We start from the raw sequence: 27,114 nt of genomic DNA, 5'->3' as shown, positions 1-27,114 counted from the left end.
GACGTCATTAGAAACACAATAGTTAAAATACTGTGAATTGAAAAAAATAACTGCTGACCCAAAATGGATAATCAAATCAACCTCAGAAAGTGAAAAAAAGTACAAAAAGGTTTGGAAACAATTCTACCTTCTATATCAGCAAGGCAGCAATATTTTACAAAGTGGGCATGAGTCTTCTGTTTATTTAACTTTTTGTAAAGAAGTTTCAAATAATTTGTTTTACATAACATGTATAGCTTTATAAGATACATGTATATTGCTGTCTTCCTGGTATACTTTAAAAAACGGACAGGTTATATCGTCATATAAGATAAAGAGGCGGAGAATATAGTACTTTTTTAGCAAGTCGATAAAAACCCAGAATTTACCTTCCTTGTTAAAACCATATTTTCAATAATGTATTTTGTGTGACATTTTGAAAGTAGCCACAGGAAAAAACTTGTGTTTCAGCTCATTAGATATGGTATGCACTGCAACTCTCCACTATCTCTATAGTGAAGAATGTGAGTTTACACATTTTTATGGTGTAATAGGTCATGTCATACATCATTAGTTTCTAGCTTATACCCACCCAAATAATCTGATCTGTAATTAGAGTTTCCTGTAGAGCGTTTCCTTACAACATGGTCTCCATCTCTGGCTCCCAAACTTCGCTTGTGGACTTTAGGATGATAGGGTTCTATTTCATAACTTTCATCGTTAAACAAAAAACTTCCTTGCTGAAACAAAATCAATTTGAAGTTACTAAATCTATATTATCTACATGGAGAGATAGTTAATGAATAAAAATGTCAGGGCAGATGTGCTATGAAAACGGTATTTATTAATCAGCAAATGGAGAAGTTTTCTATATTTAAAATTGAATTTGTTACTACATGTAGTTGCATAAACACATGATATTTGAAGAAAGTTTGATAAAAACACCGGGTTAATTTTCAAAGCTTAAAATTTCAAAAATTTTGATTTTCAGGACTGTGTCCAAAAATATAGTTTCAAATTTTGCTATTTTGAAGTGTTCAAACAATTGTTTAGTCAGAAACAGCCAACTGTACTTAAACTAGGCAATATTTGGGTATAGAAGTTGTGTACATCATCAGCTATTTATATAGCTAAGTTTATATTGTCAGTTTTAGGTCAATTGAAAACAGATCAGATTTTAGTTGACTAGAACTGCCTCAAAAAGGTTCCAGTGAAATAAATGAGAAAATGGTTTCAAAAGTTTTATCAATCAGCAAAATTAGCTTGCAAAGGTTTTCTTCTTAAAGGGAAAATTAACAATACCTTCTGGCTCATACAGACCTACAATTTATTATAATATATGTCGTATTTACTTACCAATGCAAAGACTTTACCACTAAAGTTCGTCAAAGAGATAGAGGCATAATTCTTGAGATCTTGGTAAAATACTGTATGCTGCAACACCAATACATAAATATGTAATTTTGTCAAAGATTAAAGCATTATGTTTACAGCTGGCAATTGCTAAGTTTAGCAAATATGACAGATATCATATTTAATAAACTTTTACTAAGAGGATTTGTTTAATAACCAATTTATTTTACCAATATAGACAGGGTTTAAATTTATGACACTCAAGCAATGTCATGGTTAGATAATATTGCAGTAAAAGCTACAGCTGATCCGCTCACCACATTTGTGTAAGACAACGACTCATGTTTCAAATATAACACACGATATATAATTAATATAATGTACATTAAGTTTTAAGTAATGTAGTACTGAAGGATAACAACTGTTACTTGGACTTTCCGTATTTAAAGGAGGGAGATAGAAAACATCCCTAATTACATCCAGACTTGTAATCGCGCCATAAGGCTAAGCTTGATAGCATATGACCATAATATCAGTCTCTATTACTTCAGTGCAAGTATCTCTCATGATTGAGTATTCGTGGGACAATGATAAAATTAGAATAGCAGTATCTTGGCAAACTTTACTCTAAGAAGAGCTTTTTTGTCAGTCAATTTTTTTGAAGTCAAGCTAAAAGATTTAAGAAAAAAGGTTCAACCGTATGAGAATCCAACTCAGATATCTGAGGTTTTCAGCCAAACATGCTATTAACTGTTCCAGTAGGCCACTGTCCCATCATGTTTCATTATTAAACATGATGGTAATGGTTTCTCACAGCACACAGAACTACCAGAGTACCTTATTTACCAGACGTACCAAAGTTACTATAATTATGTGACATCAAGGGTTAATAACTTCTACAGCACAAAATTTGGCCATAAGGAAAAGTACAGGTTATGTAAGTAATGTAACTATTATTTAGAAACATAATTGATGATTTATTTAACAGAATGCATAATTTGTCTGAAGAAAGGAAAGTACTCCATAGCATCACACTTTTAATAGTGTTTTATGACATACAAGTTACGCTATATGCATATGAACCGCTGAAGTGAACATCAGTTTAATGACATACAAGTTACGCTATATGCATATGAACCACTGGAGTGAACATCAGAGCTGACAGGGATAAAAATATCTACTATTAGTTTTCAAGTATGTATCTGGTCAATAGCTCTCCAAATCTTTATGAACTAAAGTGTTACTTGCTACTTCTTAGACTCATATTAACCTGTTGTGCATCTGCTCAACTAGCAGAGTCATGCATACAACTACAGAGAATATGCGCGTTTACTTAAAAAGGGAACTGTTGATAATACATTTATGTAATGCACATTCCTTTGGTTGCTTGTCAAGGCACGCGCTTTAGTTTCATAACATAATTTAGTTTATTGCAGTTAAAATGTTGCGTGAATCATTCAACATGACAATAAGCTCTCAATTAACATTCAACAATCAATCATTCAATCATTCACATCAATCAACATGACAATAAGCTTTCATTCTATCAACACTTTTGGTCTCAATTTATAGATTCGCTTTAATAATTGAACAAGAGTAGCAAGATTTTTATTATTTTGCTAAGGTGGTATCTTAATGCAGCGGGCAAACTGAGTTGTATTTTGGCAACAGCGTAATGGCATTTCCTAACTTAGTACCACACAATAATTTTGATGCTTGATTGAACTCAGTTGCGTGACAGAAACCTTTTTTCCTTTCTTCTCATATTCCAGTCTAGTTTAATCAATTAAGATCTCAATAAGAAAAGTTTATATGATACATACAATGTTTTAATTTTTGTAGTTAGACTCTCTGTTTCATCACTCAATTTAATTTATTAAGTTTTTATCTTATGTTTTCAGTTAGTGTAGCGCTATTAAAAGTAAATAAATCAAAGAGTTGTATTTAAAAAACAAAAGTTAAAACTGCTGTTGCAATTGCATCAACACTAAAGTACAACAGTCAAACTGACAAACACAGTCAATGCGCTAGAAGAAATGTTTAATTCTATTAACGAAACCAAAGACCACGATTAAGATTGAGAGCTGGAAAGTGAATTCATGAGAGAAAGAACTATTATGACAAATGTTTTGCAGCATTGCAAATTGCCTAAATTGGTATTTCATTATATCTTAACAAAAATCAACAGTTAAATTTGTCCAGCCACAAATTTTTTATCACAGCCCATAAAATTTACTGGTTTCTTTGCTTTTAATATAAAGTATTTGGTTTTAGCACCTCAGTGTATTTATGAGCAGCATTTTTTAAACTTTAGCAGTAGGATATTCAAGTGCCGAGTTTTCTGTTATTTATTGCTTGTTTTAAAAAGCATCTGTAATGAAAAGTCAATCTACTACTAACAAGACTCAGGAAGTCCAAAAAAGTAAAAGCAATTTTTTTTGTGATAATGATTTTTGGGGCTTAGGAAAAAACTGCAATCTAGCCATAAATTCCTGTTTGATAATTAGCAACCTCAGCATATACATCTATGATTACTTCTATGAGTACTTCTACAGCTTAAATTTTGGCTTTTCAGGATTATAATTTTACCCAGTAATATGGAGTTCAGATTAGATGGCGGTGGGAGTTTTGAAAGTTTTAAAATATTTTCTGAGAGCGTACTCTTTCATACAGTATAAGACAGGGAAATTTTTAGAAATTGTAAACAATATCCAAAAAAGACCCTTAGCATTAGAGCTTTTGTTAGCTATCAAATAGAAGAAGTAGGCCTGATCAATACAAACGTTGAAGTTTTCCTTTTTTTATAATAGTTCACCAAACTTGTTTGTGGTAAAATCAGCACATAATGGTAAAGTTAAGCTCACTGTTTACTGATATCATTTATGTTCATTACTAAGTCATAGTCATTACCACCATCACCGTTGTATGAGAAAGCATTGTATAATTGTACAACTATAGTTAAACAGATTGCTACAGTTTGTCTATTTTAGACGAAAGTAAATTTGTCCATTGTGCTAAATATCATTGTTTAATAAAAGGCTATGCACTCTTATAACTATGGACTGTCAACAGTAGACTACAGACTATAGATTACAGACTATATAGGCTATAAACTATCAACTATAAACTATAGCCTTTATACCATGTATTATAAACCGCATACTCTAAACCATTGAGTATGAACTATAGACAGTAGACTAAAAATTTTGGTAGTCCATAGAGCATAGACTGCAGACTATAAATTAGAGGCTATAGACTATAAGCTGTAGAATGTAGACTGCTGGCTATAGACTTTACATTCTAGACTGAAGAGTGTGTACTATATACAGTAGAGTAAAGACTATACATGTAGATTGAAAACTATAGACACTAATCTATAGATCATAGACTATAGACCATAGAATATAGACAAGTGATCATAGACTGTAGACTATGGTCGTAAATTATAGACTATATATTATATAAATTTTTGCCTAATTTTTATAGTAAAATTAAATTCTATTTGTATGTGTTTTCAACACTAAACCCTATTTGTATTGGTAATAAATTTTACATAGGCTTGCACTGGACTATTCAGTAGAAAATACAGTAACACTTCATTGAGGAATAAATTACATCTATAGTTACAAAGAGACTGAAAGAATAGATATGTGTATTGCTGCAACTTGAACACAATAGCCGATATAAACTATAGCAATGATAGCAACTAGTGACATCATTTTGAATGCTTTCTGATTTTTTTAACCACGACCAAGTTTTGTCAATTTTAATCTTGAGACATCCAGGCATTCCGATCATCTCAAACATCAAAAACATTCAGAAATTATAAAAAATGACGATATTTCTGTAAGTTCATCTTTAAGAACGGTCTTCTGCTGCCAATTAGTACAGTTCATTTAGAGTTTTAGACTCATTAGTTGTAGAATTTATGATTTGTTTCTAAATTAACTCATGCTGAAAATGAAGCGTTAAAGTATTTCACTCTATACTTTACATATGATCAATCACCACATAGACGCCTGCACTAGTTCTGATGCTGATAATCATCCTCATATAACAAATCGCACCAATTTTTGGCATAGAATATTATTCCAAAGATTTGGCTAAAATTGGCTTTGTATCAAATTACCAAGATTGTTTTTTCATGGTTGAGAGGTCTTGACCAAAGTATTGTTATAACTGTAAAAAACCTATATGAATGAAAACTTTGACCTGTAATCTCTGAACTGGTCATGGTTGAAAGGCTGTCCTTCTAAGCACCCATAAAATAGGTAGCTATGAAAAAAACAGCCACAACTAAGTAGAATGAAACTATGAATAGGAAAAGGTTTATGGATGCTCTGAATAAAGCAAAGCACACACTCGAAGCTTGCAACCGCATAGAATACTCTGTGAAAAATGCTTTGAAGATGATATTTTTCATTACGCCAAACACAATAATGTTATGAAAAGTTAGCTACAATTTAATTCTATCATCTGAACTTGAACGAAACATAGAAGAACTTTGAAAATAACTTAAACAATGCCAGCCAGGCGAAAAACTGGCAAGCAAGCAAAGGCAGAATTGTGTTAGAGCCTCAAGAGCAAAAGGATGCACCACTTCTATTCCTCACAAAAAGTGAGCTATTACGGTTTGATCCACAGGATTTTTTCATCTTGTTTGGCATAATAAGTGATGCTCCAAGCGGGTGCGCTTGAGTGCCTTGTATGGCAACAGTGATTGTACAGTTATTAACAATTTCTCCTTTTTTTAATCAGCCATAAGTTACTTCATCAATAAGTTCATCATTTTTGTCTTTATACATATAATTAATGTACATATGCAGCCTCTTATTATTAACGATATAACGGTACATATAACAAATGAGAACTATATACTACTCTCTGAATGATCTATATTTTATTGCTTGTCAGAGTATAAACTGGACTTCCATTATGAAACCTGAGCTATGATAAATAGCAAAAAACTCAAGTTTATTCCTCAAACAAGGTTGAAACTTAGCATTAACACCTCTAAAAAAACATGCATTTATCTCAAAAATTTGCTATTGTCCTATGCATAAAATAGATGTCGTTACACCATGACTTACGTTGTATAAGTGTTTTAATCTGTGGGACAGTATTATTTTGGTGCTTTATTTTAATGTGTTATTTCATTATAGCATGAGCAGTAACCATAAGATAGAATTACTTTTTTATAACTTTGATTCAACTTGTTATTGAGAAAGGATTACATAATTTAAGTTCTTTAGTCTAATGGAAACCTATCGGTAGTTAAAAGTGCAAATAAAAACTTGAGAAACAAAAATGAAACAAGACAATTGGTAACATTTCCAAAATGCTGAATGTAAGTTATAACATAGACTGTTCTTAAATCTGTTTTTATTATATATACACAAATACATACATTAAAACATTTGTGAATCTCCATATTATAATTTTTTTGGGTAATTGCTAAAGATAAAAAATTACTATTAAAACTTTCATCTTTACTCAACCTTTTTCCGACTTAAATACTTTTTAGTTTTAGCATTTTTGTATGCTTCAAAATGGTTGATAGACCCTTTTTTGATTTTGAATATAAGTCCATATTTTACTTGAACCTAAAAGTAAGATTGTGCCTCAAACAATCAAGTAAACTCGAGTCAGAGTCACAAGTGTTTAAGCCTGACCCTGCTAAAACCTGATCGTTAAACTTTATTTACCTGTGCGAGCTTTGAACCCCATAAATTTAAAGTTGTAATTTTTCTTTAGGTTACTACAATTGGCATAGATTTGTGATTATTATGAATGCAGTTGAAAAATAAAATAATGATGAGAAGTTTATTATATAACAATTATTATACAGATGCTTCTTTTTATTTGTTATTTATTTTATAGCAAATATTCATTTAGTTTCATATTTGTGCATGTTTTCACCGTTCAATAACTACCGATAAATATAAATTTATTTTTTTAAATTAGTAGAAAGAAGCTTGACCAGACCCAAAGTAAATAGATGACATTTTGGCATGATCAGGCTTGAAATTAGGTTTGGGTCAGGCATGCGTTTAAGATCTGGCTTCTAATTGAAGAGTAGCGCATCATTTTTTACGCAGTATAATATATGTTTTAGTGACTGCTTAATTATAAGAAATACTTGCAATTCTAAAATAGAGTTAGAAAAAAAATTCACTTTAAAAAATATAAAATATTTTAAGTTAATATACTATTTCAAAGAACTTATATTGTATAAGTTATTTGTATACTTTTACAACCTGAATTCAGGTTTGACCTAGATTTAAGATGAACAAGGAAAAAGTGCGGGAATCCCCTTTAAGTCTGGGAATAATTCAGCCAAAAGCATACATGAGATTGATTAATGAGTGATCAGATACATGTAAGTAATTAATGCTGGTGCATGCTTTTGATGTCTAACTCAGTAGAATATTAAAGACCTATGACTATGGTGATAGCATAGCCATAATACATAATGATTTGCTCACTGCCAAGCTTTGGCTTTAGTCGCACAACATGAAGATTTAAAATACTATAGGAGGGCAGCATGTTGATTGAAAGGTTTTTTATTTTTTAATAGGTTTAACATAAATGTAGTCTCTAAAATGTAGAAATTTTTTGGCTTTTTTAAAGTTAAATAAGTTTCAACAACAGAGACTCGGTGGCTCTATCATGTGCTATAATACTCCTTATTATCAATTACTAACAGGCTGGCAGTCCTGTTTACTTTGAGAGATTGTCATATGTAACAACTATGCGCACAATTATTCTTCTACTCAACAGGGAGGTTGAGTTGTGCAGATGATAGCGCACTTTGTAGGGAATCTGAGTATTTGGCTTAGATTCCTATGAGATGCAATCCATTTTCTCGATACTCTTCGCCTGATTTCAGACTGATGGACAGACAGACAGACAAACAGACAGAGGGGCAGATTGGCCCGCAGACAGGCCCTGATCTTATCACATGCACATTCAGCTGTTGTGACTCAGTATTGTTTGCTTATTCTTTTCACACCACAATGTCATGTGTTCAGCAAAATATCAAGCTAAAATCTTATCTAGAATGCAGCGAGCTTAAAACATTTGCTTGTGGCATAAAACACTCAAAGCAATAGTTATAAGGCAAGTTAGTTCTGACCAAAGTCAGTGCTCAAATTTTTTCTTATACCATAGTGAGCTAAAGTTGAACATAGAGATGCAAAAAACTTTATTGGATTTTATCAAAAAGTGTCGGTATTTTTTTTATTATTTGCATTTTTTTAAAGTTTGTGATGATCTGACTGCCAGGATATTTCAATATTAAAATTAACAAAACTTGATCGCGATTAAAATGTTCAGAAAAAGCAAAAGTGTGGTTATGACATCAAAGAGAACAAGTTTCAAAGTTGCAAAGAGACCGAAAGAATAGAGACGCGTAGCACCGCAAATTGAACTCAATAGCCGATATCTGTTATAGTCACGATGATAACTAGTGATGTCATTTTACTCATATATTTTATTCTGAACATTAAAATCGTAAACAAGTTTTTTTAATTTTAATGTTGAAACATCCTGGCAGTCAGATCACCTCAAGCATCTAAAACTTCAAATGATAGAAAAATATGGATGCTTTTTGGTAAAATCTGCTAAATTTTTGTGTAAGTTGAATTTTAAAATTTTTTCAGCAATGTTGAATACGCTTGACTTCCATACACAAAAAACACTTTAGCTAACGATGAGACTATATTGGCTTTGTAAGTTATGCAAATGAGTACAATGTGGCTTTAAAAGCTTAACCACTTTGCTCGGAATTCATATTCACAAGAGATTGTATGTTCGCATCAAAGCTAAAGCCTTAGTGATATACCTTCATGTCAATGAGGGACGTAAGAGAAGGTTTCCCATTATCATCATTTGTAAAGTAAAGTATCTGTTCATCCACAGCTTGACTTTTTTTCAGATGCAATTTTACTTTAGAAGTTTGAGATTTATCCTCCTCACTCCAGCCAAGGTTCAGGTTGAAACTGTCTGGATGTTTATCAGTGACGGATGGTAGACTCGGTTGTATCACTATCCAGTCTGCAAAAAAGATAAGAAATTTGACAATTTTATGTTAAGCTTACCAAAATACTAATACAATACAAGACAAAATATGTAAAAGGAATAAATTCTAAAAGATTTTTGAAATAGCTGAGGCACCAACTTCATCACAACCTTGAAACATTTTTTACAGGTTTGTATATATAGACTTTATATAACTTAATAAAAAATACCCGATTCACACTAAACAAAGAATTATTCAAAAAATGTTTAAACAAAGAGAGAGTTAGTGGTTAGAAGCAGACTACAAAAAGGTATCTAGGAAAACATGATTGATACAATCTGAAGTTAGTCGTTACCATTTGATGTTTTAGCAACTTTTGCTGCCTCACTGATAAAATGTGAAGATCTTACAATTTATTTTTTTGTTTACACAAATTTCTACACATTTCACAATATTAACAGTTATTAGGGTGTATTTCACAATGCGTCATAACATTTTATTACTGACCAAAAAATAATTTCTTTGAAAAAAATTTCTTTCTTGAGTGTAATTATTTTTTGAACGAAAATTCTATCACTATCGTATATCATAATATATGTCTATATGCTTTAGATACTTTTTGCCTAATTATATATGTGTGCCTGAGTTAGACCGCAATTTTAACGTGCAGCAACTTTGTCCTGATTACATTTTGCATTTAACAAATACTGTCAAAATTCTGACAACAAGAGCTTTCTGGCGTTCCACAGATGTTTTGACATCAGAGAGTTATTTCTGATTGTTCTAACACTCTTATAACGGGATGTAATAATGATTGAATAAATAGCAGCAGAAATCTAGCAGCACAAGATCCAAGGTCAAGGTGTTCTGAAAATGTATTTGAGGTCTTTTTAGTAAACTTCACAATAATATAATGTTTATGAGTGAACTTTTTTGGGAAAGAGCGACTTACACTTGAACTGTGAACTATATGAGATTTTACTATTACAAAAAAGCATGAGCTTACTGACCACTGTTAAACATGTGTTGATGATTTTTAAAAAAGAAGCAACAAGCTTAATGTAAATAAATATTCTTTTATTAATGTTTAAATAAATTCCATCATTTATGGCAGCTAATGCAAAGGGTATGCACTGATCACTCGCCATAAGTAATTCTGCAAACTTCAGCAGCAAAGGCTAGATGCTTTGCAGTTCTTGAAACAATTCATGATTTTACAGCATTTTGTTATTTGTACTAGATAAACTTTTAATGTTTTGAGGCTAGCATTTTTACCAAAAAATAGTAAAATGAGATTTTATGCTAAAATAATCCACAAAGACACAAATTTGCAGAAACAAAGCGATAACCATAAAAGGTTCATTTTATATTAATGGTTTTCTTTGTTACAAAACTAACATTAACCCCATCATTGCCAGGATTTCTATCACTTTAAATTAGAGAGCCAGCAGGTGGGTGTTTAAGGTCTTGGCTTTCAGGAGCCAGATGGAGCTTTTAAACTATATATTTTTATCGGCCTCGGAGGAAGGCTAAGAGTGCATGCATCCAGCAGCATCTAAACTTCACATGCACATTTTAGAAGCATATGCATGTGAAAATCGGATGAAATCAGCCAAAAGCATGCAAACAAATAACATTTAGGTAAGCTAACAAACACGCAATAACTAAGTGAGATTTATTAAAATAACTAGTATTTAGTGTGTGATTATCCTACAAAACTTACCAGAAGAAGCAGCAAAGTCAATAAGAAGGTATAAAATTACGCTCCACGCCTTGTGCTTCATGTTGATATGGTTTAAGTCAGTATTTACTATCAACAACCTAAAGAAGGATGACAGAAACAGTTGCTACGCAGCAATACTGATGAATTTTATACAGCCAACCGTTAAGTACATAAGAGTCAGTCAAGACTTTCTACTCTCTAATTTTACTAAACATGATGTTAGTACTAACCGTCACATTTTTGCAGAGACTTAATGAGTTTCTCACACTTGAGGAGTCAATTGCCAAAAAATTATTACATTTTTGCATTAGTATCCTTAATGAATTTCAAACTTAAATTTTAAAGTTATATCAAGTTTGATTTTTTTCAACATGTTGAACTACATGTATGTCTGAAAGCAAGATAAGTAAGCCTGTAACTGATATCTGTACCATTATAGTTATGTAGCTTTATGCAAAAGCTATCCTGCTATTTTGACTAACTATAATAAGGCTTGCTGATGGATACAAGTTTTCTTAAGAAAAAAACACACTTTGTTGCCTGTAGCCATGTGATACATGAATGAAATTTTAAAAGGCTTTCCATATAAACTTCACAAATTATATAGAGCAATAGACAGAAATCTATCATCTTAATAAGTCACAGAGTTTATTCATATATGGCTAGGAGAAGTTATTACCGTTCCATTTTGTTTGTCAGCAAATTGAGTTTACAGTTTTTATAAAAAAATTTGTTTAATGGTTAACTTTTTTGCTAAATTTACAACTAAAATATTAAACAGCTTTTATGATAAGTAACTCAAAAAAACAGTCAAATTTAGTTAGATTTTAAACTGACAGAGTCAATTATATTAACAATTCTGAGCATTTTTAAATGCAAAAAACAGCGAGTTCCAATGTTATGACTATAAATTTCACTTACCTTCATAAGCAAGGACCAAACAAGAAATGAGTTACTAGCTACATTATTTTTTAATGAGTTAGTCTCACTTGACTGCTCTTTTGTGTACTACAGCGCGTGCATCAAAACCCCCTCTTAGCATTGCATGGCAATAAATTAACATATCTTTCGCTAATGGTTAATTAAATTATTTGTTTGCTCCAACTCAGAAAATTTTATGAAGCTCAACCAATAGTAAAGTTGGATAGTTTGGCTATAAAAGTTACAACAGATTCCTTCAACCAACTTTGTATAGGCAGGTATTTCATACATGTATATAAAACTTGACACCTACCATGGTGATTTATATAGAGAGCAAATAGGACAGTGTGGTTTATGTTTTGTATATGCACAGTAATTACCTAAGCATAATATTTATATAATCTCTGCATCATATGTAATATTCGTGACACATATGTTTAAAGTTCCTTTTAAACTATATTTTAAATAATTTCAAAAATTGAAAATACACAGCTGTAAATCTGAGGTCATTTATTTTGACAAATAAATAAAGCTAACTGAAATATTTAAATATTATGTCTTTTACATTGCTGAAGACACATTAATAACTCCAAAAAAGCTCTTCAATGTTGTTTTCATTTCATTAAGTTTCTAAAAGTTTTAATTTCATTTGGCATCCTTTGAACTAATTTACTATTCTCATGGTGTCATTTACTTCATTTTACAAGGATAATAAAGAAATCCGTTGATTCTAATGTTGTTAAAAGACAAAATAGTGAACTTACAGCAAAATTTTAAAAGATTTTGTTAAAAATTAAAATTTTAAGATTTTTTTAATGTTTCAAGATTAAAATTGAATCAAAAATTAATTGGGGTTAAAACGCTCAAAAGAACATTTTTGAGCATCAAAAACAATTGCAAATAATAAAAAATACTGCGCTTTCTGATAGAATCTACTAAAGTTTTGTTTAATTCTACCTTTAAACTAGAAATGCATTGTGGGACGGCTATAAATGGTATTAGTCCGTCAAGCATGATTACGTTTATATATGCAAGAACTTGCATCTGAGCAATGTCAGAGTAAGTTTATGAGGGTGGGTAGTGTTAAAAAGAATGCAGTATTTTAGGTTATGCAAGTAAAACGCTCATCTGCCAGCATCATGAACTTTTACCAATATCAACTCGGACATTTTACAATTCAGAGCTCTTTTGACTTTGTTAACCTGAGAGTCATTGGATAAACAGTGATCTACATGCAAACACTTCTGACAGATTGTAACAATCATCTTTTCAAGCTTAACAAACAGTTATGGAGAGCTTAGAGTGAGGGTGTAAAAGCTTCTAGCTCATTGCTAGAATATTCCACTAGCTCAGATCAGCTTGCTTTGATTTGTGCACCATGAAATATCCAATATGCTGATATCACCTATAGCAACAATAACAATTTGTGACATAATTTTGCACATATTTTCTTCTGAGCGCTTTGGCAACAATCAAGTTATTTACAAACTTTAATCTAGAAACATTTTGGCAGTCATCACCTCAAACATTAAAACAATCGGAAATGATAGAAAAATACCTGTACTTTCTGTTAAAATCTATTAAAACCTGCGTAAGTCTATCTTTAGAAATATTTTATCAGTATCCGGTCCGACCAATTATCATCAAGTTTATATTTTGCTTGTCTCTCAGGAGAATAAAAAATCTTATCTTAAATCTGTACAGCAGATAAATTCAGTATTGTGCGCTAGTTCATTATTTAAAATCAAGTGAACAATAACTTAATACTTTATATAGACTATCTTATTAAAAGGGGACAAAGAGGTCTATCAGACTTTACTTGTTTACATCAGTTTACCTTAACATCACTAGACTCTTGTGAACTTGTCTTAGATAGAACAGAAGTAAATAATTGCTATACTTACTCTTCTACTAAGTGTATATTGATTTATAGATATCAAACGCTTACAAATGGTATGCAAGGCACAGGCCACAGTACATCAAAGAGCGGTGAAGTGTGAACATATCATAGACAAACATGGCATAGCTGTTTGATCAGTTCCTGATTAGACCTTAGCTGTGGAGGTAGGCCAAGTTCTTTCTCCAAACATAAGAACTTATTTTTTCCTGTTTTTTTTGTAGTAAAACAGTAGTTGTGGGTCTAGTTATTTATGCTTGTTTATATTCTAAGCTTGTCTGTCTTGTATATTAAATGTTGTATTGTGGTATTTAATATTTTAGCTGTTAGATGAATGAAATAGATAATCCTTTAATTATTGCTCTTTACAAAAGTTGTGAAACCATGGTGCAGAAAAATCAAAATAAAGCAGTATTACCTTCACTTAATTATAATTAAGTAAACTTTTAACTTGTTAAACTGATTATCGATCGCTACCAGTTGTCGCATTTCTGTTTTGATAAAGAGCTTCAAGAAACTGCCTAGCTTTCAAAAACTGAATTGCATTAAATCGTCATATGTTGTTATAATGGTTTTCTTAACAGCCGTAATGCAATTTTTGTGCTCAAATATTCAGAAGAACACTTCAAATCAGTTTGCAGAGCTTTGTTAAAATTAATATGTATAGCCTCATCAAGCAAAAAAAACTTATGAAATTTGAGCAGAAATTTAGCAGCTCGTACTAACATCATGTCTATTAAAACTGGATAACAGATAGACCTGACTAATTCTGGTATGCATGATGGTTGGTTGTATAAAGGTCATCTGTGTTGACACATAACTGTTTTCATAATCTTTTTTAGGTTGTTGATTGCAAATGCTGACTAAAAAACTCTATCAACATGAGGCGCACAGCATGGAACATAATTTTATACCTTCTTATTGACTTTGCTGCTTCATCTGGTAGGTTTTGTAGAAGAATCACACATTAAATAATAATGGTAACCTGTATCTATTTAAACAAATCTCTTATATTGTTTGTGCATTTGGTAGCTCACCTAAATGCTTTGCATTTCTGTATTGTTGGCTGATGTCATCCTAACTTCTTATGCAAATGTTCCATGCTTTCGGTCAGACTACTAAAATATTTTATTTAAAAGCTCTATCTGGCCCCTGAAAACCAGTTTCTTAAACATCCATTCGCTAGGTGTTTAGGAAGCTGGGTGTAAAAACCGCCATATTGTTTCTTCAAGTATTCGTAGAACAATTAGGCTGGATCGAAATAGAAAACAATATGTTGAACTTTAGAGTTACATCAGGTCTGCATCACAACTAATAAACTGGTTTTTCACACACAAAAAACTTTGGGTCGTTAGTATTTATTTGCAAATTCCTTGCTTTTATTCAAAATCATAACCTCACAAAGATGCACCCACTTTTATTTTTAGGAAGAGAAAGCTTACTTTCAAGGCATTGCAAAGATTGTTTAGTATAGGTAGTAAAATTTTATAGAATTCTGCACTTTGTTAAAAACAGCCAAGCATCTGGCACTAACTGTTTGGAACTTTGGAAACACATTCTATAAACACACTAAAAGCTTTAAACATAAGCTTGAAATATGCTGGGCGTCTCATTTGCTTTGCTTCGCGCATACTTTACAGACTTTAGTATCTCAGATCAGTGCAAAAGATTTTTTTGTCAGAATATTATATTTCAAATAACTCAGAAAATAAGTGAGATATAAAGAATAATGCTAAAAACACTGAAACATTACCAATAAACTTCAGCGTGCATAAATCACTGCCTTGCTAAACAATGTTTGTAGTCTGCTTCAAACGTCTAGTTCTAATTATCCGAGAAAAAAAGTAGAACTTTTTTCTAGTTCTAATTTAATCATTTAGTAGTGTAATCAGTTGATTTATTTCATATGCAATTATGAAGTTACGCAGTTTATTCTTATGCAAAATGAACAATTATGAAAATATTTATTGTAGCTAGCTAAATAGGTATTTCGAAGAATTAATGCTGTGTGCTTTGCATTTTACTTTTGTTAGCATACAGATAAGCTTAAATTAAAAAGTCTATATATACAAACCTATAGCAAATTTCAAAAGGTGGTAATGAATTTGGTGCTTCAGATATGTCAAAACATCTTTCAAGACATTCCTTTTACATCTTTCGTATTGTGTTGTATCAGTATTTAGGTGAGCTTAACTTGAAATTATCAAATTTTTAATTTCTTTTGCAGACTGGATAGTGATTCAACCGAGTCTACCATCTGTCACTGATAAACATCCAGACAGTTTCAGCCTCCACCTTGACTGGAGTGAAGAGGATAAATCCCCAGCTTCTAAAGTAAACCTGCATCTCAGAAAAAGTCAAGCTGTGGCTGAACAGATACTTTACTTCACAAATGATGACAATGGGGTACCTTCTCTTATGTCCCTCATTGACATGAAGGTATATCGCTAAGGCTTGAGCCTTCATGGAAACAAACAACTCATTATACATATGAGTAGAAAACTATTAAAACTAAAAATATTAAATACTCCAGCTTAAAAAATGGTATATTGATTTATTAAATTATGTAGGAAAAGAATATGTTTTATCTCATTCAAGCTTTTTAAAGCCTAGAGCAAATTTATTTAACGTTAACAAGACTTTTGTAGCCATTGAGTGAACAATGTTCATACTTTGCGTAGGACTGTGTATATGACTTGGCTAGCCATAGAGTAAGTATTGTTCATGTTTCGTATCATGGCATAGGCAAAGTTTATGATCAAGAAAACTTGTGTTCTGAAAAGCAAACAAAAGTTTGCCAAACCTCAACTGCCTAAATTTGCTTTAAAAATAAACTTAAACAAAATCATATTAGATTTTATTAGAAAGTATCAGTTTTCTCTATTATTTGCAACCGTTTTTAACATTTGAGGTGATCTGACTGCCAGGATGCTTTAAGATCAAAATCGACAAAACTTGGTTGAGATTGAAATGGTCAGATTAAGTAAAAGTGAAATTATGATGTCTACTTGTGCAATTGAAAAGAGATTGACAAAATAAAGAATCGTAACGCTGCAACTTGAACGCAATTGCCGATATCAATCATAACAACGATAGCAACTTGTGGCGCTATTTTGGCACTCATTTTTCATTGAACATTTTAACCACCATCAAATACTGTTGGTTTTGTTTTTGAAATATTTTGGCAATCATTTCACTTCAAACATTCATAAATGATAGAAAAATGCCAATAATTTCTGATACAATCTACTCAAACTTTACACATCAAAGATACATGTACGTAACAATGTTCATTCCACATTTATCAATCTCTCATTAATCACTTTTACTTTTTTCGCTGTTATTTTTACACTTGAAGGTGATTCCCGCAGTTATTTCCTTGTTCATCTTAAATCTACATGTAGGTCAAACCTGAACTATTTTTTGTTGAAACATAATAATAGCTTATGTTGTAAATTTTTTTAAATAGTGTGATAATTTAACGCTACTTGGAGTTTTGTAAAGTGAATTTCTCTTTTAGCGTTATAACATTATTACAACTATTTTATTGATTAACCAGTCACTAAAAGCGTATATTATACATTTAATTAAATGATGTACTACTCCCAAGTCTGTGATTATATTGAAATTTTTTAAAAATTTCACCCTCACTCTTTGATGTTTATAGGGATGTTAAAGCTGGTACATGTTCAGATATATAAAAAAGGTTCCATGAAAATGGAACCTTTTGCAGTAATTGTTTTTTTTTAGTTACCCAGTTAACTTGTCATTCAAAGATTGATGAAAGTTTTAAATCAATTAACATATATATAACAGAGTAAAAACAAATTTAAAAACAGTGAACATCATAACTGACATTTAGAAGTCTCTGGGAGTATTACCAATTTGTCTAGTTTCATTTCTGTTTCTCAGATTTTTATTTTTATTTTCAATTGCTGTTAGATTTTTATTAGTCTAAAGATCTTAATAATGTATTTTTAATAAGCAACTTGGATCAAAAGTATAAAATACAGTTTTGTCTTTTAGTTACTACTCAGCTTGTACCAAAATAACACAGACCGGTAGATTGAAACTTATGTTAAAACCAAATTATAATGCCATGGCACTGTTGTATTCGTTTCACAGGATCCTATTCCAACATAAGTTAAGCTTTGGTGGTGTGAGTGCTAAGCTTTGTCTATGTTTTAAGGAGTGGAGTTTGAGCTTTTTTCTATGTTTATATTTTGCTGCACACTATAGTATTTATCATAAATCAGTTCTCATAGGTAAGACTTGAGATATACTCTGACAAGCTATAAATCATAAATCATAGAGAGAGTGGTATATATTTCCAATGTATTATACGGACTGATAAAGTGTTACTAATAAGGGGCAGCATGGGTACACTAATTAAGAATAAAACCAAAAATAATGAAGTATTGATGAAGTAACTAACTTATAGCAGATTAAAAGTCGATAGATTGTTAATAACATCACTGTTGCGGCAAAAAATGCATGAGCTTGGTGTGTCATTTAGTGTGACAAGCAAAATAAAAAATTCTCTGGAGCAAACTGGATTGGTTGATTTTGTAGAAAAAAGAAAAGAAGTGTGTAATCTTTCTCTTGAGGTTTTAAAACATTTTTAAGTTCCTGCATACCATTGTTTGTAAACATTGAATAAATAGTTAACCCCTGAATGAGATATTCATAATAGCACTATTTCAATGCGTTGCAAATAATATTTTTGTAAGAACAGCTTGATATCACTACAACAGCTTGTCTAAAAGTTAACAATAGTTTTAAATTATTTAGTTCCTAATTAAGGTTTGACTAAAGGTTTGCTTGGTAACAAGTTTCAAACCAAGTATAAAATAAACTAATTTAAAACCTTTTGTTTTTACCATCATTTCTAATGAGTCACGGTGTTAGTTTAAATTACAAGTCTGCTTTTATAGCTAATTTTTATATTTTGCTCAAATATTTTGTTTGTATCAAAATCATCAAAGTCGTCTTTAGATGTTTGCAAAATTTATTTTGATTACACCTGAAATCAGTTGAAAATCTTTCCTTATAAATGTTTCTGTCAAAAGAGATGACCACAGTGTGTCACAGCCACTTTAGGTATAAACTCGCAGAACTTTGGTGTAAGGACAATATTTGACAGTTTGAAATTGTTTAAGATTATTAAGACATCTGTCTTTTCCGATTTATATTTTTATTATCATTAGCTGCGATATTTCTTTCCCTTGCTATTTATTTTAACGGGTGTCTACCACAGCAGTCTCTCATCCTAAAGTACTTAAAGAACTACAGCTTAATTTTTGAATCAAATCAATTCTTACTTTAGTCAAGAACTGCTAACCATGCCACAGCTATCGTGTTAATTTTCTGCTCATTAAGCCTGGGATGTCAGATTAATTTTTTATTAAGATGTCTATCAACACTAAATAGGCACAGATGTTGAACATCGGCTAAAGTTACCAAGGTTGAGATTCGTTAACTCGTCATTTTTTCTGTGAAAAGAAATTTAAAAGCAAAGTTCAAAGTTTTGCTATTATATCATCATTGTGAATCTGAAGGACATAACACATGCCTTCTGACTATGTCAAGGTTGTCTCCTGAAGGTTGTATTTTGGAAATTCTGCAGTGAGAAAATTCTGTACATTTTATCTAGTTCATAAACATTTAGTCTTTGTTACATTTAGTTATGTAAAAAAGTCTACAATCTATCATGTAGTAGGTCTAGGAAAAATCGAGGAAAAATATCAAATTAGTTTATAATAAAGAACAAAGGCTAGCAGAATGTTGTCATAATAGTTCTAGTGAGTACATTGGTTGTTTTGTTGAAGCTAACAAAATCCCGAAGGATATGGCTAACAAGCCTGATGTCACACTTGCAAATAATTGGGCAGATTTTGCGCCAACTTTGATTAGATGATAAATTACAAAAAGCTTTCAACTAAAAATGTTTTGAAAAGTCAACTGATGTGTAGTTCAAACTTTTTAAGTTTGTCGGTAATTGATCAGTCAGGGCAGCCATTCAGATTAGATTTTGCAGCTAGAACAGTTAATCGAAACACATTGTTCATTTAGGACAGCCAATCAGAATACATTTTTGGCTAGAACAACCAACTAGATCAGGTTATTCAGTGGGGACAATCAATCAGATTCAAAGCAGTTTCATTTTCTCACGCTAAACAAGCTAGTATGCATGAATAGCCAATAATAATAACAACTGTCTAACATCAATGGCAGTCCTAAAAATTGACTAAAACCTGCTAACAGATTATTGAGTAGTGTGCATACAACTTTATCTCATATTTCAGAAATTAATTCATGTAGCTAAATTACATGTACTGGGCAGGTGTCATCAGTAAAGTGAACCGTTTCTTGCAAGCTTTTTAAGCTATTGTCAAAGAAGATTTAAACCAAACCCAATATGTCTGCAGTAGTTGCTATTTAAAATAAAAAACTTTCCATGTTCATGAATATTCTTTTGTTGATTGCTTTCTATTATTTTTATGTAGTCAAAACTTTCTTATCATTCTTTCAAAGGACTGAATAAAATACTGACAACATTTTATCCCTTTCGCCATGTTCACTTTATTCCGAGAAAAAGATTAAAGGATGCTACTGAAATCTGAGCTGTAAGTTTGCAGAAATGGTTATAAACCAAAATTTACAAAAGCTTACCTGTCCAGAGCATCAAACTAAAAACAGCAGTGCAACCATTTATTTTTTATAACAGCTTCCTTTTTTATTTAGACCTAGACTAGACTGGACTTTGATTCAATAAGAAAAATATATTTTTATCACACAACTGTGTTTGATTGAGCATTTCAGAGTATTATTGACTGCTAAGTTAAAAACCTTCACTGCACAAAAATATTAAGTTTGTTAGTTTTCCTTAAATTCTGCCTTAATAAAATACTTAAAAGTTTACCAAGTTCATACATTTATAAAAATGCATTTATGGATTAAAAACTAAAAATATATGCAAGCTTATAATATATGCTGCTGATACTTTGCTGCTAGTATTTTGTGTATGCTAAAAGATGTTGAAATACTATCACAGTTAAAAGCAGACAGAGTATCAGAAACCCAGTTGTAAACAACTTATAAACTTTGAATAAGACAACTTTTAGATGTATGTACTAAAATATTATGTTAAATGAGTTAGTCAAAGGGATATCTGTAAGCAAAGACTTTTTCATTAATCTACTGATGATACTTTAAAAATATTTGGTGTAAACAACTACATTATCTAAAAGTTATGCCTAGTTTTAAAAGTTGAGTCTGTTATGTTTAAGGGCTTGACATGAGTCAAGCTCCTTGGTACTTAAAAATTTCAAGTCAACAATCTGATATGTACTTAAAAGACAAATAATAGGTAGCAATATTTCTGCAGAGTCTGATCAGTACTCTTACAATTTATATGCTTCTAGCATATAACTGTAAAAAATTTTAACAACAGTTTTTAGCACTGCAAGACATTCTGTTATGGCAATCATATTCCTTCACCAATACATCATTTTGACAATCGTCAGTATATCTTCATCCTAATGGTATCATGTTGTCATGGTTACCGAACTATTAGTATTTACATGTACATTACTCTGGTTTTACACTGTTAGTGATAGACTCGTCTAGCCTGATAAAAAGTCAGAATATTCTTCAGGGTGTTCTCTATTCCTCGACCTAAAGTATTCATAGCTGAAATCTCTAATTTATTCTTTAATGCTACATAACCTCAGCTAAATTATGTGTACATCGGTATGAAATAAATCAGTTTGCAGCTCAACCCTGCCACCAGATGCTTACAAAAAAAGCCATCTTGCATATTTTTAACAGCCTGGTCGTATTTTAATGCATAACATAGCTTTTTCAAGTGTTGAAACACATACGGATGTACATCATATGCCTTGTTGTTGCAGCATACAGTATTCTATCAAGATCTTGACAAATTTGCCTCTATCTCTCTAACAAACTACAGCGGACAAGGTCTTTCTTTGGTAAGTATAGACTTGCTAATTATGACTCTAAGTTGCGTGAGCTAAAAGATACTTCTCATCTTCTGACCTTTTCAAATGATCACTTCTAATCTAACTTTGCAGAACGTTGGCAACCTTCTCTTTTGTTTACACTACAGCGCAAAAAATTTTAGGAGGTCATGGTAACAAATCTCTGATCCATTGTTTAATCAATCTCAAATATATAAACACTATGTCAAATAGCTGTTCAATCAAGCCAAATCATGTTTAGGTTTAGTATAATTAAAAAGTGATGTGTGGTGAATCACTTCACCAACTGTGGGATGCGGATACAAGAAGACTACAAGTTGGTTGTTTGCGTTTGTCCTAATAATCTCATTGCCTCATCACCTAAAGTCCATAGAAAAAAATGAGTTCATTAAGCAATAAACATATTCATTTCAACATCAGTTTAAATTCATCAGTTCTGAGTAAAAAAGGAGTCGACTTATAACATTAATTGAAAATATTGAAACTTTGGCATCGGGATGCAATGGTCATTAATAAACCTAATTTGGCATGCTTCAATATTCATTTTTGACGAGCCGATGATAGGTTGCTAGGAGATTAAGATTAACTCTGGCACGCTTCAAACTATCAAGCCAAAAAGGCTGAATAATCTGACACTGGTCCCAGTCACATTGCAAGGTCACATGTAGGCTGAGTGAAGTCAGTTACCAGAATAGAACTCCTGTCTTTCCCTTTGCTGAAGTTAGTCTTTATCTACACCATGTGTAGGTTATTGAGCCCTTTGGTTTAAGAGCTATTAAAAGCTCTCCAAGTTTGTAATAGCTCGGTAATCTACATATCCTATAGTTTTGTAAATAGCTTATTTTAAGGCAACTGACCCATCCATTAGATACACCCAAGAATTAACTTAATCAAAGACTTGGTCATCACCTTTTATATTAAACTAACATAGTAAGTTTAGTGAAGTCAGTTAAATTAAACAAGTACTGAAAATCTCAAAATAATTAAAGTAACAACCACAAAAGATCAAAAATGCAAAAACTTTCTGAGCTGAAGTACAGAAAGTAAACACAATGAGTAAAGGGCAGCCTTTGACATACTTTTTTTGTTTGGAATATAATGGCTGTTGTTTAGTCCAAGTAGTTAACGTATACCTAAAACCCTATCAATTCGGTTCTACATATTGTGTCAGTCTTAAGCTTGCAAAACTAAATGAACACTTGGCTTACATAACCAAGTGATAAGACTTAAATGAAATTTAAGTCTTTTAGAAAAAGCTAGCTTGAATTATATATCATAAACCCTTTGACTATCCATCAAAAGAATTGTTTACTCAAACTAATATTTTACCAATAGATAAATTATATACGTTAAAGCTGCTGCTAAGGGGTCACACTGTATTTTATTCATCTAGAAATGGGGGACCACCACACTCTTATTATAGCACTCGCCACTCTCTTCTAAATCTTCGTATTCTCTTATTTACATTTAGTGCTGGGCAAAAAACTATTCAATATCAAACGAACTTTTATTGGAATAACTTACCTGACAGATTGAAGAAAATTGTAAACAAATTTGACTTTAAAAAACAAGTTAAATTCTATCTCCTGTCGTTCTACTGGGATGGGCTGAGGCCTGCCTTTGTTCTGCTGCTGTTGGCTTTTTTTGGGCTTGCGTGACATTAGCTGGGCTACAGTGCACCTATGGCTCCATCATCATTATCTCGTGCTCAGTTTGAATGAATTTTGCTATAGTTTTTCATTTCCTCATTAATTTGTATTTAACCTGATATATTTATTAATGTGCAGTTTATTTTTCTGTATTGTTTCTATTGATGAAAATAAACACACACACACACACACACGCACACACGCACACACGCACACACGCACACACGCACACACGCACACACGCACACACGCACACACGCACACACGCACACACGCACACACGCACACACCCACACACGCACACCCACACACGCACACGCGCACACGCACACGCACGCACACGCGCACACACGCACACACACACGCACACACACATATTCAGCAAACCTTCCCTCAATTGGTCGACATTACATCTGCCCAATTATAACTGTACCTATAATACAGCGCTACTTTATGTGTTATATTATTTTTTTGGTAAGTTGAAATGGATTTTTTACAGCAAGGAAACTTCCTGTTTAACAATGAAAGCTATGAAATTGAGCCTTACCATGCTAAAGTACACAAGCGAAGTTTGGGAGCTAAAGAAGGAGATCACGTTGTCAGAAAACGCTCTACAGATAGCCTTGAGTACCAATCAGATTATTTAGGTGAGTGTAAACTAAAAGCTAATGATCTATGACATGCAATCACTTATTACATAGCTTAAACTTGTAAAGTAAACCACTTCAATATAAGTATGCCAGAGAGGTTCATCATAACATTTATGATCTGTTGCATGTACTGTACTTTCGGTCAGTCATAAACAATAAGTTTTCAACAAGAATCATAAATGTAACTAGATTTAGTTTTACCGCTCTGAATAGATATGGTTATTTCTCATAATTACTTTCTTTGTTTGAATTTATAACCTGCTTATAAGCAGCGAGGTATTTTGTGTATATATTTTTTTATCAAAAAGCAATAATAGATTTTTTTTATAGAAAAACTATAATTTTATTTAGTTGAGTAGGTTTATTAAATTCTGATAAGGTTATTTAGGTAAAGCATTGTAATTACAAATATTTGCAAGCAAAAGCCATGTTATCAAAATTTGTATTTATTATGTACATATCCATACATAAGATTAGATCTGTTTGGAATCAAGCTTTCAATTTATATTTCTACTGAGTTGGACTTAATCACCTTTTAAAAGATTGTAACTGTTTTGAAATTTTATGTAAGTACCACATCTGCCACAACTTTTCAAATACATCCCTATGAATTTATGCCTTAGTTTTTGTTAACTAATACAAAAGTGACAGCTAATTTTGTTGTCCCATTTGTCCAGTAGATAGAATTGTTATTAAAATACAACAAAACTATGTTAAATTTTCTGTGCATTGATAAAATTTAGCTATTACTTTAAAAATGCACCTTACACTGTGCAAAAAATTATTGTAAAATTTAACAAGATGTTAAATCAGTTAGTATATAGAGGGTCATAGAAAAAAATGACTTACCTAGCAGTTTATAACTTGCAACTAGCATACTGACAATGCAATTCTATTGCAATATGATATGTTGTTGATAGCCACTGTTCACCCCGTTTATGACCTTTTTTCATTGACAGTTGAGAAGTAATTTATGTATATTCTGTTCATTGAGATTAGTGGTGCTCACTAAACAGATTAAACTTTCTACTCTAATTTCCTTTTTTTGAAATCAGTTTCATTTGATATTTGTTTAAGAGATTGCTCAAAATCCTTTGTTTTGTGCTATCACTGCAGATGTTTTAAATGTGCCAATTTTTGCACAATAGCAGTTTTGTACATGCAATTAATGAGACAACTAAAATGTTGACCAAAACAAAACTCAAACCTTTGATATGGTTTATCAGGGTTATCAGACTAACATTCTAACTAACCAAACTAATTAATCATCTTTTGAAGCATAAATAATTGTGCAACTCAGAGAATAAACAAAGTGACCAACAGATGAATGGCAAATGGCCGACTTTATTTTCAGCTTCACGTCAAGTTGAAAAGAGACTACTTCTGGAAAATAATGAATACAAAATATTTTTCGGTCTCATACATCAAAGAGTTTAATTGTAACAATTTCACCAGCTTATAGTGAGAGTCAATCAGTTTTTTTGCATTCGACTGACATATATAGACCTATGTTGACCAAAGCTAAAACCTTTTCATAGAACCTGTGCCTGGTTCACAAGACTACGACAGATTTCAAAAAGCCCAGACAGCTTTTAGAGAACTACAAGATGAAGAAAAGGCTGGCAGGAAAAAACGAGCAGCAAATGATTATGTCTGTAAGTTAAATAAAATATTAGCTTAATTTTGAAATTACTGAGATCAAACTTAACATTGCTCGTACAGACTCATTGACTAGCTGATAAACACCGATGTCTTGCTGTTGATCAGGTGTGGGCTAGTCATTTAAAATAACAGAAGTAGTTGAGCTCAAAGAGTAAGGATTCTTATAACCAGCAGTAACCTGATGATGTCATGACAGACACTCTCCTTAAGGCAGGGGTTCCCAACTAGGGAGGAATTCTCCCCCTTGGGGGAATTTCGAATATACAAGGGGGAACCGAGGTGTCTGATTTGTTAAATTTTTAATTTATATCCCGCTTTGCTGTGTGAGTTTGGGTTTCATCATTTAACATTTTGGTTTTATTTATAACACTAGTTGCTAATAATGAGCTACTAATCAGAACCCAGATTTATGTGAACACATCCATCCAGATTTTGATCGAATAGTAAGTTAACCTCATCATAAACCAATTTACCGTCATCCCGAAAGTCATGTATTGTTGTGTATTGTATACGTGCTGTTTAAAAATTAATAATATTTTTTTATATGTTGAAATATATGTATATACAATAAAATGTAATTATAATTGGTATCAGTTGTTTTAGTCATGTGAATTAAAAGTGTGTGAGGAATCAAAATTATGAAAAGGCATAAGAGGGGAACTGAATGAAAGAGGTTAAGAAACCCTTCCTTAAGGCTTGTAGATAGTTATGACACTGAGTTCCCTAATTTAATGCTTCTTTGCAATCTACAGAAAAAGTTTCAAATTTTTTTTTCACAAATTATCAAAATTTATAAATTTTTGGGGAAATGCTAACGTTATTACTGGTTTAACGAAAATTGAAAATTGTTATTTTTTAGCATTTAAAAGCAATACATTCTATCTAAAAGTTATGAAGCATGTATTTTTGATATACTTATAAATATTACATCCTAAATATATTAAATGTATCTGTATATATTTTTTAATGTTTTTGTGTCTGTTCGTGTCTGTGTATGTCCACCTATAGCTATTCAAATCTTGGAATAAAAATTCCACATTCTGACAAATTAGAACACACAGAAATTGCACACGCTCTACTATTCAGCTAAACAAAGCTGAGTGTAAAATAACACTATCATATTTTAAACTCTATAAATTCCATTAACTCTATGAAACACGATGCTTTTTCGGGTTTTCTTGAACTTCTATTTTCCGTTTTTCGTAACGTTCAAATGCTAAATCGGGATCGAGGTTAATTTTTTTATGCAGGTAGTTGTAT

General features: G+C 31.7%; 2 protein-coding genes across 2 annotated transcripts in view; one reads left to right on the top strand and one right to left on the bottom strand.

The window, feature by feature from the left end:
- LOC137400959 (A disintegrin and metalloproteinase with thrombospondin motifs 16-like) overlaps positions 1–11,136 on the bottom strand; it is a 149,698-nt gene extending 138,562 nt beyond the window's left edge. The window contains exons 1-4 of the mRNA XM_068087297.1: positions 11,076–11,136; positions 9,176–9,387; positions 1,336–1,413; positions 572–719 (exon numbers count right to left, since the gene is read on the bottom strand). Of these exons, the coding sequence (XP_067943398.1) occupies positions 572–719; positions 1,336–1,413; positions 9,176–9,387; positions 11,076–11,136 (499 nt within the window). The remainder of the gene's footprint in view (positions 1–571; positions 720–1,335; positions 1,414–9,175; positions 9,388–11,075) is intronic.
- Positions 11,137–14,774: 3,638 nt separating this feature from the next.
- LOC137400958 (uncharacterized) overlaps positions 14,775–27,114 on the top strand; it is a 50,072-nt gene continuing 37,732 nt past the window's right edge. Inside the window, exons 1-5 of the mRNA XM_068087295.1 lie at positions 14,775–14,835; positions 16,121–16,332; positions 21,807–21,884; positions 24,042–24,189; positions 25,731–25,847. Coding sequence (XP_067943396.1) covers positions 14,775–14,835; positions 16,121–16,332; positions 21,807–21,884; positions 24,042–24,189; positions 25,731–25,847 — 616 coding nt within the window. The remainder of the gene's footprint in view (positions 14,836–16,120; positions 16,333–21,806; positions 21,885–24,041; positions 24,190–25,730; positions 25,848–27,114) is intronic.

Source organism: Watersipora subatra, chromosome 7, assembly GCF_963576615.1.
Source record: "Watersipora subatra chromosome 7, tzWatSuba1.1, whole genome shotgun sequence".
Taxonomy (NCBI): domain Eukaryota; kingdom Metazoa; phylum Bryozoa; class Gymnolaemata; order Cheilostomatida; family Watersiporidae; genus Watersipora; species Watersipora subatra.
Note: the sequence above shows the minus strand (reverse complement) of the source record. Positions and strands in the feature narration are given on the sequence as shown.